The sequence below is a fragment of the Balaenoptera musculus genome, chromosome 4 (assembly GCF_009873245.2).
Source record: "Balaenoptera musculus isolate JJ_BM4_2016_0621 chromosome 4, mBalMus1.pri.v3, whole genome shotgun sequence".
NCBI lineage: Eukaryota > Metazoa > Chordata > Mammalia > Artiodactyla > Balaenopteridae > Balaenoptera > Balaenoptera musculus.
Genome location: NC_045788.1, coordinates 133,648,041 through 133,667,818, shown reverse-complemented (window position 1 = coordinate 133,667,818; position 19,778 = coordinate 133,648,041). Strand labels below are relative to the sequence as shown.

The following is a 19,778-nucleotide window of genomic DNA, read 5'->3' as shown; positions in this document are numbered from 1 at the left end:
TCTCCTTCGAAGAGCTCACTCATTTCCTGAGATCTGATCTATGTCCCAATTCCGGCCAGACAGAATGACCTGGCTGTCCCCCTCTCACCTGAAAATTAACACGTCTAAAACCCAACTTCTTCTCGCTAAAAATCAATTTCTCTTTCTGCCTTCCTTGTTCCCCTGTAAAGTCAAATCTTTTTCTCAGTCCCAGACCTTTCCTCTCCTTTTTGCTCCCACTGGCATTGGGGCTCCACCCTCTTCAACTGTTGTCAGTGCCCCCGTGTCCCCGACTCGAATCTTCCTGCACACACCACCCTCCACGTGAATCTGCCCAGAGCCTGTGTTCACTCTGGTTGTTCCCCGAGCAGAAACTGTCCCTGACCCCCAGATGCCTGCCAGACGGGCAATTTCGCTGTTTGGTTTGACTATTTTAGAAATTTCATTCCTTTATTTATTTATTTAATAAATAAAGGAATAAATTCCTTTATTTATTACCCTTTCAGAAATTACTTTCTTAGCAAGGCATTTAAGAGCTTCCCATTAATCTGTGATTGGTCTATCTTTTTTGATAAATATTCAATGGTCTAGCCAAATGGATTGACCCACGACTTTCCCGAAACACTCTCTGACCTCCTACCTAAAGCCTCTCCTCGCATTATTTTCTTTTTAACTTTTTATTTCATACTGGAGTATAGCTGATTAAAAATGATGTGATACCCTCACAGTATTTTCTGTCTGACATGCCAGCCCTCTCCGTTTCCTAATAAGCTCTTACCCACTGTTCAAGATGGAGTTCAAATGTCTGAACTCCATCCTCTGAACTGTCACTATTCCCTCTACTGGGAAAATGTGAACTGGATCCCGCCCTGCCAGCCGACCGAGATGCATATAATGAGGCTTAGTCCTAAAGGACACTGACAACAAGCACTGGCTGAATCTGTCCGCCCCGCACGGGCGCTCAAGGCCCTCCTGCTCCCATCGATGCTGTTACCTGGCCTAAAACAGGAGATGGAGAGGAGCCCGTGGCTGTGGCTGGAGTGAAGGCTGATCTCTGTCTCAACTGCCCGGCGCTCGGAACGGTGAGGGAGGGCTGGGCTGCCCACGCATCCCAATTGTCGGTTTCTGGTTTCTCATTCGTGCTGGTGGGCCACCTGGAAGGCGAAGCACGCCACCGTGACTGGCAAGGACTTCCCGATGCACCGGCGTTTCTCCCGCCATAAACATACACCCAGGATGTGCATGGGGCTTGTTTAAGAACAAGGAGGGGGGAAAGGGCACTGGACTTGGGTTTAGGTCTGACCGTCACACACTAGCGATGGGTCTCAGGCAAGTTCTAGTAGTTTCTCTGAATCTTGATTTCCTCGTTGATAAAATGGGAACAATATTGTGCCACTCTGGTTAGTTGTGAGGGTCACATGAAATACCACATAGAGAAATACTTTGTAACGAGAAAGCCCCAGAGAAACATCCTCACGTGATCATTATCTTCATTTGTAAAGACAATGCTAGATAAGCAAAGAAGAAGTCTCGCACCACATGTGAAAACATGCCAGCCCAGCAGCTGGTGCTTAGTAATACCATCTCTCTGTCCCATCATCACACAGCAAGCACCAGGCCATGTGCTCGGATACCATGGTAACTACCAGTGGTATCCTTAGAGCAACCTGTTGTCCTGATATCGGGGATGGTTTTAATTTTGCGATTTTATAATTTTAAATAAACACATCTGTGTCAGTGCAGATTTAAATTCAATTGACTTTTTAAAAATCTTTATAAGACATAAACAAATTTGAACATTAAAATATTTCCTTTGATAGACGGCACATCCTGATTCAGGGTTTGGAAAATAAGAAGCCTGGAATTATAGCAGGAGAGCTGCAGACCACACATTTATCAAGCAAGAGAGTAACACTGACTGGATCCACAGCAGAACAAAATCCTGGAAAACACAGTGCTTGTCTTCTATTTTAGTGTAAGCTTTAGTTTCCAAAGTCATAACTTTTCAATCAAAATCAAGACAGGGAATACAAACTACTATACACAAAATAGATAAGCAACAAGGATTTACTGTATAGCACAGGGAACCATATTTAATGTCATGTAATAACCTATAATGGAAAAGAATCTGAAAAAATATATACAGTAAGTCCCCTACATACGAACGAGTCCTGTTCCGAGAGCTCATTCGAAAGTCCAATCTGTTCATAAGTCCAACAAAGTTAGCCTAGGTACCCAACTAACATAATCGGCTATATAGTACTGTACTGTAATAGGTTTATAATACTTTTCACACAAATAATACATAAAAAACAAAAAATAAAGAAAACATTTTTAATCTTACAATATAATACCTTGAAAAGTACAGTACAGTACCAGCTACATTACTGCTGCTTTTACGCTTGCTTCCCGACATCTTGGGCTTGAAATAAAGATACTCTACACAGTACCATAAAGTACACAAAAGAACAACCATGTGACAATGTACGCCAGACGCGTGAACTGACTTACGTGATTGGACATGCGAATGCACGTTCGTGTCTTTGAACGTTCGCAACTTGAAGGTTCGTATGAGGGGACTTACTGATATATAACCGAAACACTTTGCTGTACACCTGAAACTAACACAATATTATAAATCAACTATACTTCAATTAAGAAAAAAACAATCGAGAGGAGAATTTCAACTTGGTTTCAATCATGCTAATAAAAGACTACTTTTTAGCAGAGATTAGATAGGGAGGGCCTTCTTTAGCACTTTCAACAATTTATGTGAAAATGTAAGTATGAAAAACTTGCTATTCCTTACATCCTTCCCTCCACTTCCTCCTGCCCTTGGTCATCACTCACCTCTCTCTCCTCTATTTCCTCCACCTGATCTTTCTCCAGCATTAAGCCCTGACTCCTTGCCTTCAATTTGTTTCTTCTGAAAGATGATCAGACTTGAAAACAAATTTAAAACATTTCTGGGGCTTCCCTGGTGGCGCAGTGGTTGAGAATCTGCCTGCCAACGCAGGGGACACGGGTTCGAGCCCTGGTCTGGGAGGATCCCACATGCCGCGGAGCAATTAGGCCCGTGAGCCACAACTACTGAGCCTGCACGTCTGGAGCCTGTGCTCCACAACTAGAGAGGCCGCGATAGTGAGAGGCCCACGCACCGCGATGAAGAGTGGCCCCCACTTGCCGCAACTGGAGAAAGTCCTCGCACAGAAACGAAGACCCAACACAGCAATAAATAAATAAATAAATAAATTTAAAAACAAAACAAAACAACAACAAAAAAACACTTCTTACGTCCCTTTTACTTGAATGCCACTATAAAATATTTTTAGACTACTGCACACCTAGACCAGTCCTATAACTGGAAGCGTGGACAGTGGCTTCACCTCTCCTTTCAAACCTCTGCTTACACACCGTTTTTAATGCCATTTCCTGATGACCAAAGGCATAGCACGAACAGCGGCCAAGAGTACACATCTCTTCGCTCTGCTGTACGTTTGTACAGGACTGATGAAAGAGAAAAGCTTCCCAGGAAACAGCTTTCTATCTTATTCAAAACCACATGACTAAATTCAATTTCTGTTTCTGTCCAGCAAAAAAAAAAAAAGTGCTATTTCCATGCAGGAAATGACTCTAAATATTTGCTGTCACGGGTGTCAAGCACATTATTAGGAAACTGTATTTCTCCATTTCTTCCACAAGAATGTAAGATACAGACAAATTATTGAACGAAACAAGGGTCATAGGCTTTACTTTATCCCAGGGCAAATCATTGTTGAGCAATGATATAATCAAATCCAGGTCAGAGAATGCAATCCACCATTTGCCGGAAGACCAGAGAAAGTGGCCATGAAAATTACTCAGAGGTACAACCCAAGACTATAACAACACTTGAAAGATCACTAAGCTGGGATTTCAAAAATCATCAGAAATAGCATCCTACACATACGTGGAGCTGAAGTCGGCCCAGTTGTTGGGGGTCGCGGAGGGCTCTGCAGAGGTCACCGCGGAAGGAGTCGGGGTCTCACGTACAGCCAGTTTGGGTGCAGGGGTGGAGGAAGCATCAGTCACTGGTTTGACTGGGGCAGGAACCTCGTTTTCTGGGATTTTCTCTGCGTAGTTTGCAGGGAACCATCCTGTCTTTCCTTTTAATTCTCCTCCAAGCCAACCCGGTTCTCCAGTTTGGCTTTCATCCACCTGCAGGAAAGTCATAAAGTTTAATTCAGTGGAACTAAATCAACCCCTAAAGACACCAAACACTCTACCAGAACAAAGCCCCCGCCTCTGACCCGGTCAGACTAACACACGGCACAGACATTTCTTCACTTTATTCTTAGTCTAAGAGTCTGGAAAAATGGTCTCTAAACTTTAACTCTGAAGAAACTGTAGGTGCTATAATTCAAGTTCTTAGTCTTTTGTGCCTGTTTAGCTTTTTCTTTTTCCCCTAGTAATAGCAGTTAAGACCAATAAGGAATCCTAATAAGGCCTACAGTTTAAATTTTTAGAGCTGCTTTGAATTAGAAAGTGATGTGACAGACTTCATCACTCAGGAAGTCATGTAATTGTTAAAAATAATTTGACTTAGGTTTATTATTTAAAACAAAGCAAAGGGTGCAATCAATATGAATTTAGCACTCTAAAAAAAATCTCTAAACTAAGCAGTACTTGTTCAGCATAGGGACAAGATAAAAAATAGAGCCTTAGATGGTTTCTACAGCAAGTAAAACTGGCTGCTGTGTTTAGCCATTTAAAAGCTCCACAGATACATGACGAGAAAATTAAGGAAATGATTATTTACAGCAACAATTAATTTTATTAAAGTCCTAGAGTTTTCTTTTGTATAAATTTCACTTTAATATTCACAAACATGCACATGAGAATATAGGATTCTGCTGTTAAAAAATTTCAGAGATTTATTACAACTGTGTTTTTAATGTTTGCATTTTATTTTAATTCTGACCAAAAGGATTAGTCAAAATCACCAGAATGATTCTACTTATCTTTAGAAGTTACCCTCACTATTTTATGAGCAACAGGAGATCAATTTGAGGACAATTACATTCACTAGTAGAAAATTATTTTCATTACAATAAGTCAAATAAGGTTCTGTCAGAGACCTTATCCTATTTTTATTGCATAATATACTGCCTAAGGAGGTAGTACATTGGACCTTAATGTTGCTTTTTCGAAATCACAGAAATGAGTATGTAGGGTCTTAACAATGATTTTGGAAAAAGTGGCAAAAATACCAGTTTTCTAACCCGTTCAAATATTCAGTTAAAAAAACCCCACAAAAACCCCAAAGCAAATAACTATGGAACCAAACATCTGTTTGTATTCAGTGTAGAGTAATATGGTATAATGTTTATTAGCTTATTTGAATTAAAAAAAAATGCCTGGGGTAGGGGTGGAGAAAGTAGAATACAGGACTTTCTACTTAATTCTGCATGTTATTTATAAAATATTCAGTCCATAAGAGAGCTTCCTTGCTGCTCTCTCTATGTTAGGAACCCTATTGTCATGGGTAAAAGCAGTTTTTAAAGCTGAGAATTCTCCAAAAAGGAGTTCCCCGAGATAGCAACACTGCTTCCAAAGGTTCTATTTTTGGCTTTACAGTTCCGGTGCTAACACTTGTATCAATGTGAGCACGTGGGCCACTTCTCATTCAGCTGCCCCGCATTGTTTTCTTCTTTCTTTCCTTTTTCTGGGCAGCCCGAACTGTTTCTCCAGATGAGGATTTAAGGTGACATTTTTTCCCCACTTGGATCTTATTTTCTGCTGAACTCAAATGGCTAGATGCCTTTTCTCTCTTGTTTATATTTATTGGTGATATTATGACGCATTTTAACTTTATAGCTGTTTTGCACTGAAAACACAGCTGTTTCTAGGTCAGGCTGAGCCAGGGCCTCCCCAGCTTCTCAGCGGGTTAAAAAGCCCAGTTCCCGCCCCCTCCACACGTCCCAGGACCAAAGGTGAGGTCTGGCAGCAGTGAGTGAGGAGCTGGAGCCAGACACAATCGCTTCACCTCAAGACTGCAAAGTGGGGCTTCCCTGGTGGTGCAGTGGTTAAGAATCCACCTGCCAATGCAGGGGACACGGGTTCGAGCCCAGGTCCGGGAAGATCTCACATGCCGCGGAGCAACTAAGCCCCTGCGCCACAACTGCTGAGCCTGTGCTCTAGAGCCCGTGAGCCACAACTACTGAGCCCACGTGCCACAACTACTGAGCCCGCGTGCCTACAGCCTGTGCTCTGCAACAAGAGAAGCCACCGCAATCAGAAGCCCGCACACCGTAATGAAGACCCAACGCAGCCTAAATTAAATAAAAAAAAAAAAAAAAAAAAAAAGACTGCAAGGTGTCATGATTAAGAGTAGGGCTCTGCAATTAGACTGCCTCAGTTTTAACACCACTTCTATATTATTAGCTGGTTGACTTTGGGCAAAGTGTAATCTCTTGGTGCCTTGGTTTCTTCATCTGTACAATGAAGGATAATACCAGTACCTGTTTTATAATAGTTGTTGTAAGGAATGAAAAGTATCTAGAACACTGCCTGGCATATGAGACGTGCTTAATAACAGATTTTCTAAAGCCATCTCTCCTGTTGTCCAGCTCTGACTCTACTGCAGTTCTCTTTTGCCCGGTTCTAAAAGCCTGGCCTCTATTTGACCCTGTTTACTTTAGGTAACCAGAGATTTCTGGTTCTCTATGGGGAGTTCCCTGCTCTAGAAACCTGTCTAGTACCTTAGGCCCTCGGGGTTGGCCTTCCTATCTTCCTGTAGGGGCTGGAATGTGATCCCTGATCACGACCTCTCAAACTCCTACTGGTCTAAGCTAGTTGGACCTCCTTGAATGCCAGCTGCTTTACTTAATTATGTCCTGTGACCCACTGTCATTCCCTTGAGACCTGGGTCTTACCTGGTTAACCAGACTTTTGGTTGACATCTGGAATTGGATCTGAAGCCCTGAGGAAATGTTCCACCCTATGGGCAGGTCTAGCTCACACCCTAGTTAATCACACCCAGCCTTGTCACCTGATATGACAGAAAGCAGGCTTCACCACTGAAAGGTGCTTGTGTGTACTCAGGAAGGGGAGAGGGTGCCACATCAGCTCCTTATCCCTGCAAATAAGAGTTTCTGCCATCCTTGAGGGCAATAGTGAAATCAGTATTTCACTTTTTTTTTTTTTTTTATAAATTTATTTATTTATTTATTTATTTTTGGGTGTGTTGGGTCTTCGTTTCTGTGCGAGGGCTTTCTCTAGTTGCGGCGAGCGGGGGCCACTCTTCATCGCGGTGCGCGGGCCTCTTCACTGTCGCGGCCTCTCTTGTTGCGGAGCACAGGCTCCAGACGCGCAGGCTCAGTAGTTGTGGCTCACGGGCCTAGTTGCTCCGCGGCATGTGGGATCTTCCCAGACCAGGGCTCGAACCCGTGTCCCCTGCATTGGCAGGCAGATTCTCAACCACTGCGCCACCAGGGAAGCCCCAGTATTTCACTTTTAACCAAGGAAATCCATCAGTCAACTTGAACAAACAATAATCTCAATTAGTTTTATCTATTCTTATATGAATCCATTAATTTTAATGAGTAATTACATTTTAAGGTTCAGAGATTATAATAAAAATTCCCTCCTAACATTAAATTAAATTAACCACTTAGAAAAAGCATAAGGGGGACTTCCCTGGTGGCGCAGTGGCTAAGAATCTGCCTGCCAATGCAGGGGACACAGGTTCAAGCCCTGGTCCGGGAAGATCCCACATGCCGCAGAGCAACTAAACCCGTGCGCCACAACTACTGAGCCCACGCTCTAGAGCCTGCGAGCCACAACTACTGAGCCCACGTGCCACAACTACTAAAGACCGCGTGCCTAGAGCCCGTGCTCTGCAACAAGAGAAGCCACTGCAATGAGAAACCTGCCTGCCGCAACGAAGAGTAGCCCCTGTTCACCACAACTAGAGAAAGCCCGTGCGCAGCAATGAAAATAAATAAATTTATTAAAAAAAAAAAAAGAAAAAGCATAAGGGGTCTCATATGAAAATGAGAAACATTCCTTCGTGGATTTGAAAAGCTTTACTCAAAATGCCAATCCCATTGTGGAAAAACGGGACATACAATTAGGATAGAATAAGCAAAGTCAAGCACACAGACTTTTTTGTAATGTGGCTGGCTATAATGTGGACTTATACACACATAGGGTAGATTCATCTATCGGTGGCTGTAAGTCAGGGGGATTTTGATATTAACAATATTGGTCTTTTTTAAAAATTAATTAATTAATTATTATTTAGTTTTGGCTGCGTTGGGTCTTCATTGCTGCACGTGGGCTTTCTCTAGTTGCGGCGAGCGGGGGCTACTCTCCATCGCGGTGCACAGGCTTCTCATTGAGGCGGCTTCTCTTGTTGCGGAGCATGGACTGTAGGCGCCACAGGCTTCAGTAGTTGTAGCATGCAGGCTCGGTAGTTGTGGCTCGCGGGCTCTAGAGCGCAGGCTCAGTAGTTGTGGCGCACGGGTTTAGTTGCTCCGCAGCATGTGGGATCTTCCCGGGTCAGGGCTCGAACCCGTGTCCCCTGCATTGGCAGGCGGATTCTTCACCACTGCACCACCAGGGAAGCCCAACAATACTGGTCTTAATACAATTTCATTTAATCAGCCCCACAGCACACCTCAAAACATTTGGGGTCATTCTAATGAAACATCAACGTGGGAAGCACAAACCCCAAATGTTGCTTAAATGTCTGGGAATATGTTACAGATCTAGTCTACGAACTGTTAATAATTATGCACTGCATACTGTAGGGCACTGATGCAACATCAAATGCACACAGCGGATCAGGTTCAAGTACACGTGGCTGAAACCCAATAATATCATATTTCTTTTCTCAATGTTTATATGCTTCATGACCGCCATCTTCATGGTGACACTAAGACTTTTAAAGCCTCTGACCTTGTCACAAAGAAAAGTAACAGAAATCCCCTCTCCCCTCACAAGCAGGACAAAGGGCATGGACAGCAAACAGGTTTAAACTGTGTACCAACTTAGACCCACCAGTGCAGCTGCCTGGGATGTGCTGCAGAATGTGGGGAGAAGCACGTGTTTCGTACATTTGCTAGTTTGGAAATAAAAGGTTTCCCCCTAAACTCCTGGATGAGGATATTAAAACTGTTTTCTAAAGCGCTAATCTAGAGGTCGGCAAAATTTTCCTTAACTCTCACAGCGACTCAACTCTGCAGCTGTAGCACAAAAGCAGCTGTAAGCAATATGTAAATGAACACGCCTCAATGTGTTCCAGTAAAACTTTATTACAAAACAGGCATGGGCTGGATTTGGTCCACCCCTGGAATCAGGTATGTGCTGATCCCTCAACACAGCAATGGCTCAGATGTTAAGATTATGGAAATCTAAGAAAGGCAGGAAATAAAAGGTACTGACTACATTGAAAGAAAACAAAACAAAAAAAACCCCCAAAACAATTCTCCATCAAGAAAAGAAAAGGAAAAAAGAATGAGTTTAAATTGTTACAAAAGAAACACTAAATTAGAAGATAAACAACTTTCTGAATGAATTGACTGGTTGATGACTGACAGCCCCTAAAGAAGTCTCCTTTTTTGGATATCTCTAAGAAGAGGATATTTTCCAGAATGACTTGGGATTAATTAGTCCTGACAGAAAAGAGATTAGGTTAGATCAGTGGTTTCCTAAACTGACTCCCTGATAGAACCACCTGGACAAGATTTTGAATCCTAAATATGGATGAAAAGTTCCCACAGTCTCTGGGGATGAGCCCTGGATTGGTTGTGGGGTTTTTTTGTGTTTTTTTTTAAGGTCCCTGAGCAGGATTGATGCACTCAGCCCTGCACCATTTAAAACCAGCTGAGTAGATGATCAGCCTGTTTTCTTAAGATAAACTTCAACAAAATGGCAGTGAGCAGAGGTGTTCCAATTTCTTTTTTTTTCTGGCCGCGTGGCATGTGGGATCTTAGTTCCCGGACCAGGGATCGAATCTGTGCCCCCTGCATTGGAAGTGTGGAGTCTTAACCTCTGGACTGCCAGGGAAGTCCCTAATCTCTTATGCTATTCCAATACATTGTGGATGTCAAATTGGACTTATTCACCCTCCAGGTATTGGGACCCCCAGATCAGAAGACAGGCCATAGATTTTCAAAGTATCTAAGCCTTAGCTGTCCAGGTCAAACTCAATTAAGATGTTTCCATTCAGAAGTCTTCCCTGAGCACCTTAGTTCACTCTGATTTCTTTCCTCTTTTACATTCCTAGCAGTTAGTGAGCATTCATTGGGAACTTCATCACACAATGGCCTTTTCATGTGTTTCTCCCTATTTTTCTAAAGAGATTTTAAACATATGAATGGTAGAATTATCTTATATTTTTTTGTATTATCAACAACATTTAGAACGGGACTATATATAAAATACCACTTTAATTTTTGTTAATCATGAAAAAATATTTTTGGAGAAAATTGGGCTGATGCTCAAGTTTTTTTAACAGCAAAATATTTTTTAAAGCCCCCTCCAAGACTGCCTACATTAAAACAGAAAACGTTGCTAGACTTCTAAAATCTAACAGGTATAGTCAGCTACTTTTCAAAGAAGTTTGAGAAATCTGAGAAGCCAATGATTACTGTGCCCACAAAAGTAGGTGAACTCCTGATTATTCAACCAAGAGAGATTGCTAGGAATGTTCTATTGCGTATTTTTCACGATCGTGTTTCTCAACTGCAAACTTCATGAAATAAAAAAATTGCTACTATTACATGTCCATTTCCACTTGTTGGGTACCGATTGTTAGTCTCACAAACATGATACAGTAGAATGCCATTTGAGGTGTCTTGCTGCACCTTGTGGTACAAAATGAAGACACCACCGCTGTCCCCTCAGCAAGAGAATACAGTATGCCTCACAGCACAGCCCCTTCGTTAACATATGTGGGATGTCTGAGATAAAATAAACACCATTCCAGGCCTGGGGAGACATTCTCTGTTAATAGTTGTCGAAGTTGGATTTATCTTTAGTATTTCATTAAAAATTACAAATGTTAATACATTTGTAAACATGAATATAGAAGTACATAGAATTAAACATGAAAGACACCTCTGTAACTGCCCAGTGGTAACCACTGTTAACAGTTTGATGCCTATACCGCGAGACTGTAAACTATATATGTAAAAACATTCATACACACACACACAGCTTTTAATTTAACCAAATGCAACTATGCTCTACATATTGTTTCTGCTTTTTTACTGGAGTTTATTTGTATATGTAGATCTGTGTAATTTTTAAAAACATCTTCATTATATTTATTGTTTAGCTTTATCACAATTTATTTAAACTATTCCCTTAACTGATGGATACTGGGCTGTTCCTTGTTTGCTTTTACCAACAATGCTGCAGTGAACATCCATGGACACATTTATTCGTGCACTTGCTAAAAACAGCCTAGAGGAGGGAGAGTAACAGAATTCCTAGGTCAAGGGGAATGAGAGTTTTAAATTTGAATAGGTATTGCCAAATTGCCCTCCAAATGGCTTAGCCAATTCATACAACCATGCTGACGATGTATATTGTATCCACTTTCCTATACTCTTGACAAAGCTTAATATTATCAAACTCTTAAACTTGCTCACCGGAGAGATGAAAAATGCTATCTCATTTTTAAAATTTGCATTTTCCTGATCACCAAAGAAAGAAGCATCTTTTTTGTATTTTTTTTTAAATCATTTACTTTTCTTCATCTGTATATGTCTCTTTATATCCTCAGCCAACATTTTAAAGCTATGGGTTTCTTTCATATTAACTTTTCAGAGTCTTTATGTAATATGGATAGTGACCCTTTGTCTCCTATGTATTTTGCAATCTACAGGATTTAAGTTTTTAATATTGTCAAATCTGTCCATTTTTGTCATTGATGGCTTCTAGTTTTAACTCAGAAAGGCATTTCTTAGAAAACTATTCCAATATTCTCCTTAAAAAAAAAAAAGCCTTTTAAAAAAGAATTGTTTAAGTTTAAGTTTTAAGTTTAACCTACTTGGAATTTATTTTTGTCCATGATCTGAGACAGAGACTTGATCTAATAATTTGCCAATATGGAAACTTCAAGTTAGTCCTTACATGGAATCTAGCAAACAGAAACCTGGTAACACAAACATTTACACCTTTTTCTTCATTTTCTATTTTAAGCACAACTTACTACACAAACTCAAAACATCTTTTTACTGCCACGACAACACCCAAAGATATGTGTGCTTACACAGAATTAAAGTGATTTAAGAGAACAAAACATTTAATAAGATGCAGACTTCCTGACAGTCACAAGGCACTCACCCATTCCCCTTTAACCTCCACCAGGAAAGCAAAGGTTTGAAAGCAAGGCAAAATACATGTTTAATGACATGTTTCATTCTCATGGTATATTTACACTCTATTCTTCTAGTGGGGCTGATGCTTAACTAGTCAATTTGAGGAAAAGGACTCAGTACCATTGTAACAAGACTATGTTTCAAAAAAATAGCAATATATACTCATTAAAATACAGATCATCTGTAACATTTCCTTATGGTAATATTTGGTAACACTTCCTTATCTCAGGAAGAGAACATTACTTTTCTGCACTTTGTGTTGCAACAAAATCCAGTTTCAAATATGTTAGGCTTTTTTTTTTTTTTTTTTAAAGCAGTATAAAAATCAACTTTGTAATGAGGTCTTCTCTGCTATGGCTTTGTACCTTCATAATGTTTAGATTCCTGCTATTGCATGGTATTTAGATAATTTCCAATTAATCTGCTTTAAAAGGCACAAGATATTTCAAAGACCAGGCAGGAGGAATAAAGCAGCCTCAGGCCATTAGGAAACAGAAGACAGGGAAGAAGCTGCGAAACACTCCGACCGGGTCACCATTCACGTGCAGCGTGGTGTGTCCACACTTGAGAGAAACCAGCAGTTCTTTCTGTAAAGAATGAGTGAGGCTGGCGCCCAGGCATTCAAAACTCTGTGCTGAATGAAGGCAGAGAGATTACTGGAAGAGGGTTTTGTTATTGTTAAGGAGATGTTGACTTTGAAAAATTCTGGAGCATTGGGCACGACTCCCTTATTTCCAGCCCATAAGAACTAGAGAAAAAGCTATCAGAAAATAAGTGGAGAAGGGATTGAGTTCTTTGAGTACCAAACATACTGTTCTTTCTATATATTTTGACCCATGAAAGATCACATACTCTAAATCTAGATACGATGCATAAACGGAAGATGAATGCATGAGTAATTACAGTGACTGCATGACACCCTTTTATACTTCAAAGACATGGGTCCTAGTATGGGAAGTGTGCTTGCCTCAATTCTTAACTTTCATAGTTCTTAAAAAAAATTCTGAACCATTTCCATATTAAAAAGAAAAAAAAAAGCCAACAGTAATGCAAAGCTTAACCATTTCTAAGACAACGTTAATAACTGGATTGAGGAACTACTATTTTCTTTTAGGAAATAATTTAGGTCAACCACATTGCTTTATTCTTTCTTAAACTGGTTACTATAGTTTTAGTTACAATCATAAGATTATTATTATAATAATTAAACAAGCTGTAACAAGCAAAGTTCTACACTCTTTCATCTGTTCATTTATAGAGTAGGAAAGCAGGTTAACTGTATTTAATTCATTACTCTTCACACAATTCAAAGTTTACACAAAGGGAAAAAAAGATGCTTTGACCCAAAGATACAAAAATTATCAGTGGCAACTATGAAAATGATGATCAAGCATTTTGCATTTAAAACTATTTCTGAAAGACTACTTTTAATATCTAAGTAGTAATCTAAACTCTAAAATTACCAGAGCTTTACAGATTTAAAATTATGCAAGGCTATGTTAAGAACCCATTTTCTTTACCAATTCTATTTTAAACTGATGCTGGGATACGTTTTTAAGTGCCAACTTTCATTCTAATAGAAAAGGAAGAAGAGTGAGGCCTTACTTCAAAAACTCAAATGCTGGATTACTGGATTTCACACTCACCAACCACTTTACAATTGTCAAATAAAGTACAAAAAGAGGACAGATGGCTAACCATCAATGGAAACCACGCTTTCGCTGGAGTCTTTCTTACCATGACTATATCTCCTGGCTGGATCGTGATTTCATCGTGACTTCTGGACTCAAAGGGATAGAGTGCTCGGTAATACACCACTTTTACATTCTCCTGTGCAGAAATGCTCAGTGGGCCTTTTTCTGTTTACGAGGAAAGAAGGAGAAGGGAACAAAAGTAAAACGTTACACGGAACACAAATGCATGACCCAAGCCAAATTACAGACATCTATCTCCTCTGCTGCCTATCTTAACATCTGAACAATTTCCATCTACTCAAGGAATTTCTGAAACACATAGTGAGGATGGGTTTGGTTCTGAAACCAAAGGAGAGCCAAATCTGATGTCAGCAACTAGAACCCATCAGAGAGGTCATTAGTGGACGTTAAACCAAGGTCATCCCAGTGCCGAGTGCAGTGAGGCTGCCTGAAGTCCCCGTTCTCTGCTCCCTGGCTTAGGCGTCAGCAGTGCGCATCTATAAAGCATCCAGACCTCTTTCCCCCCATGCAGGGTGTCTAGCACGATGCAGCGGTTCGAATGTGACGCAAATTTGAAACAGCCAACCCACAGGGGACAGGGCAAAGAAGCACAACTTTAACTTTCCATATTAGGAGACATGGAAAGGTTGATGTTTTAGGCCCTCAATGTGGTGATGTAAAACATAAGTGCTGATTTCACCAAGAACCGTTCTTATTGATCATTCAATCGTAATTTCTGGTGAATTACAAGTCCTAGAGAAAAAAATGAACCAAAGACAGACCCTAGATGAAAATAATGTAGCTTTTCAATGAAGTAAAATTTTTAAAAATGCACATGAGCAGAGGATATTGTGGATCCTGATTAATAACTACTCACAGCCCTCTGAACTGTTTTACCCAAGAGCTGCAAGTATTTTGATACACACCTATTTTCTCTGAAAAGCCGTGAAAGTACTATCTTTGTGTCATCTTGAACTGAATGATGTGCATAATTTCCCACTGACCAAAGGAGAAAAAAAATCCTCATTTTATACCAAGAGGACGCATAAGGAACTTAAGATCAAGTCATGGTGAAATAATTTTCAGATCAAAAAAAATATTAAAACATATATTTTGTCCTCGTATGGCACAGGCTCCTGTGTGGATCTGACGGCTTGCCAGTCTTTCTCCCTGGACTGCATGCATCTTGAGGCAGGGAGGGTGTCGGCCAACTCTGAACCCTCACTCCCATCCCTGCCCGCTGTGCAAACAGGAAACAAACATTTGTCATTTGCCAAACAAAGGAAAAGGCCATCACTTTCCTCAGCTGAGTATTACCTCCTAAGCTTTACAGTATTCTACAGCCACAAGAGAATTCAAAAAAATACATTCCAGTTTGCATCTGATAAAAGGGATAACGTTTTCTAGCTATTTCAAAGTCTTTCATTTATTGTTATTTATAAAGACGTAACTTACGTTCAAAGGGCAAAAAAAAAAGTTTCAAAAGGTAAGAACACAGCTGTACGCAGTGCAGACTAAGGACAGTGAATGTCACGTCACTATAGGCAAGGGGAAGAAGCGCCACTTCCTGCTGCTGAGACAGCTCTGAAATTCCCAGAGAAAATAACAAAACAGAGAAGCAGGAAGGGTTATGACCTCCATTTGGAATACAGGTGTATGAATGGGGCTTGGCAATGAAACTTTATGCCACTGTCGTCTGCAAAAGACTTCTGGATGCCAAAGGTTGGCACGGTGAGGGGAGAACTAAACAGACATCTGATGATGCTAGAAGATGAACAGCTGCACCGTCCAAAAAAAGACACTGATGTTCTCATCGCTATGAACACAGCCAAGATAGAGCCTGATTAGACATGAATATTTCCCAAGAGGATCTGGGAGAACAGGACTTTTTTTTTTAATTTTTATTTTATATTGGGGTATAGTTGATTTACGATGTTGTGTTAGTTTCAGGTGTAGAAAAGGACTTATTTGTTCGCATAATTTTGGCCTCTCATACCTGCGGTGGACCAGGGTGCTTGGACAGCTGGCTTAGCTGGCTCTTGTTGTTGAAGGAAAAGCCGACTCAGCTTGTCTTGCATTTCCTGTTTGCCCTTTTCCTCACTGTCCTTCTTTTTGACACTCTCTTCCCTTTTGAGTTTTTCCTCCTCGTGGGGTTTTCTTGGCCGCTGATGCTCATCTTCTTGTTGCACGTGCTCCAGCCACTGCTGGCCCCTTTCCTGAGCTCGTCTGTCAACAAAATGCCTGATTACAGCAGGGAAGCAACTCCAAGTTAACACTGCTGTGTGGCCCCTTTGCACAAAGGGCTCCATCTAGTCAATGGGATGCTGAACACCAAGGGATATTGTTCTTCAGATGGAGGGATCTGAATCAATGAAACAGAGGCTCTCAGGGCTCCCCTTCTGAGTGAGACGAAATCACATGATTTAGAAAAACACAGAAAGAAAATTCCTGATATAGCTAGCTTATAAAGTGATTAGAAAAATCACAAAAATACTTCTCGATTTTAAAACTGGCATATAATTGCAAAGAAAAATAAAAGCCATAAAACACAGGAACATAACTTCCATGAAGAGAAAGTATACCCAGCACTGCAAATGAAATATTGCTTAAAGAAGTCCATGAACAATTAGATCACTGAGGGGACACACCGTATGTACACGCACACAAGTAGCTCCCCAGAACTGAAGCGGAAACCAACAGGTTATTTTGAACCCTTGAGGTAGTAACCATCCCTTACTAAGCAACAGTTTCTATATATTTTACTGAATTCGACTACTTTGTTTTTCAAACTAGCTGACACAAAGAGATAAAGTGCAATTAAATACAGGCCTTGAAAAATATGATGGCCTCAACGTGAAATCCATAGGAAAAGATCGGGGATGATTTTTCACTCTTTCCATAATATTTTAGAAAATCAGAAAACACTTTAAATGATCACACTTTAAATGAAACTAATGTGGGACTTCCCTGGTGGCACAGTGGGTAAGACTCTGCACTCCCAATGCAGGGGCCTGGGTTTGACCCCTGGTCAGGGAACTAGATCCCACAGGCATGCCGCAACTAAGAGTTTGCATGCCACAGCTAAGGAGCCCGCCTGCTGCAACTAAGGAGCCCATGTGCTGCAACTAAGACCCAGTGCAACCAAATAAAGAAAGAAACTAATGTGCAATAATAAATGATACCATGTTAATAATAACTAGTCCTCCACATTTGTTAACTACTTTAACCCTCACACTAGGTAGGTAGGTCCTATCATTATCATCCAAATTTTACAGATGAAAATGAGGCAGAGGGAGTGAATGACTTGTCCAAGGTCACACAGCCACACCAGCTTGGGGACCACTTCAGGCAGCCTGGTTCTAAAGTCTACAGCATGAATCACTAGCCTGTGACATGGCCAACGCACAAAGGTCATCTCCTGGAACGAGGAAACTGCCAAGGGAACATGATATAAACAAATAAAACTTTTATTCTCCATTTAAAAAATATTATATTTATTTCTACTCTGTAGAAACGTGAAGCTTTAGTGCAGTAGAATTCTTTTCAATTTAAATCAAGCATTTCACTTACAATTTTCAAAACATCTTTTAAGAAAGCACAAAAGACATTTTTTGGAGGGGTAGGAGTGTTAATTGTTATTCATAACAACAAATAAAATTTGCTTAACATATTCCACCAATAAAGGCCACCATTTATAAAAGCATATAACCACGTAATTTCTGAAGTTAAAGTTTGGGTGCTATTTATCATACAATTGTAAGCAGAAAATTTAAACTTTTATATTATGACACTGTATGTGTATTTCTACTCTGTAGGAATGTGGAACTTCGATGCAGTGTATTGTGAATAATAAACTTTGAAGATAAGAAAATGATGGAGTTAATCAACATATCCAAGGAATTAATCCCTGGGACAAAATCCTAGACCTAGCTCCTTCCACCAAGAGAACCATAAAATAGTCCTCTAAATTGGTTTGAAACCCTACCTACCCACTGGCATGATAAAAAAAACCAAAACACCAAATGCAAAATACAATATGTACCCATAATAAAAAGTGCTGCAAAAGTGCACCCTGGGGACTTCCACAGTGGTCCAGTGGTAAAGAATCCATCTTCCAATGCAGGGGACTCGGATTTGATCCCTGGTTGGGGAACTAAGATCCCACATGCCGTGGGGCAACTAAGCCCACATGCCACAACTACTGAGCCCACTTGCCTCAATTAGAGAGCCCACATGCTGCAAACTACAGAGCCCATGTGCTCTGGACCCTGCGCGCCACAACTAGAGAAAAGCCCATGCACCGCAATGAAGATCCCGCATGCCACAACTAAGACCTGATGCAGCCAAAAATTAAATTTAAATAAATAAATAAATATTAAAAAAAAAAAAAGTGCACCCTGGCAGTTAAACTGAGCTCAGCCCAGTAAAATCAGTGACTTGCCTAAAGTATGAGTTTCTTCATTTTTTTAGTCTAATTTCAACAACCAATTTTTATAATTTACACTATATCATTGGGATATTTGGTCATTTTTGTTTCTTGGGAGTCTAAAATCAATTTGTAGTTTAAAAAGCAAATATCCAATAACAAAATCAGACACACCAAAAGTGAAACAATAAATTTCTACAATTTACTACGAAAGGTTACAAATAAAAATAGAAGACTACAGACACAAATATTCAAACAAAAATGTGTCTGTGTCCTAAGCAGCAGCAGCAACAGCAAATTTTGTCCTTTTGTACTCAAGTTTCATTTGCAGTTGAAAAAAAAGAAGAAAGAAGATGGCGTGGTATACTGTCTGTCTCACTGGAGAAACCCTGTGTGGCCACTGAGCTCAGGGACTTTGATTTCAAACCCAGGACTCTGATGGCCACTGTTATTAAAAGGCTGTGAACTGGAAACGTATTTTGGTCATTGGCATGCAAATGAGCATACCAAGTGTCCCAATTTCTTGTATAATTCCATTTATCTACATAGTCGTAGCCTGAGAGAGTTCTGGGCACCAACCAAAAACTTTGGGGGGTACTTATACATGCAAAGATTTATATATACATGTGCCCACACACACATTAAAGACTGAAGGCTCTTTCTGGTGCAGTAAGAACTTGGAGAAGCCCGGCAAAGAATAGTAAATACTCAAAGTTCCTTCCAGAAGGGTCCACAATCCACTGAAAAGACTCACCTTTGGGCTTCTCCTTTTTGTTTTTCTAATTCTATGATCTTTCGCTCTTGTTCTTTCTGTTTCAGTCGTTCAGCCTCTATGGACTTCTGTTTCTGTAGCTGCTGCTTATTATGTATTTCTCTTAGTTCCTATAAATGATCAAGAAACAGTTCATGTAATGACATGCGCTGATAGACATTTCCACTGTTTATCAGCATGCAACATTTCATAGTGGGGAAGCCTAGACACGTAGGAGATAATACTTCAGGTTTGAAAAACGTTACCTTGGAAAACTAAAATCACTCTACATTTTGACATGACTCATCTCCAGAAGCTGTTTGAGATCATATTTTAGTGAGGCATAACACACTGCACCATGGTCCATGAGGTGCTTTAGAAGGAGCTTGCTAGGGACGAGCATTAGAAAAACTATACTGCTCAGGACTCAGCAACAGTAATGGAACTCAACCAATTTTGAGACATGGTGATGATCATGAATGGAATCTTAAGATTCTTTTGATAATAATCAACACCAACCTCCACTGGCTTTGAAGATGTACACACTTCTTCATACA

The 19,778-nt window shown here is 40.4% G+C and overlaps 1 protein-coding gene across 1 annotated transcript in view; it reads right to left on the bottom strand.

Moving 5' to 3' along the window:
- Nucleotides 1-19,778, bottom strand: part of ITSN1 (intersectin 1) — a 235,769-nt gene that overhangs the window by 78,888 nt on the left and 137,103 nt on the right. The window contains 5 exon segments of the mRNA XM_036850123.1: nucleotides 974-1,133; nucleotides 3,929-4,176; nucleotides 14,088-14,209; nucleotides 16,041-16,270; nucleotides 19,225-19,352. Coding sequence (XP_036706018.1) covers nucleotides 974-1,133; nucleotides 3,929-4,176; nucleotides 14,088-14,209; nucleotides 16,041-16,270; nucleotides 19,225-19,352 — 888 coding nt within the window.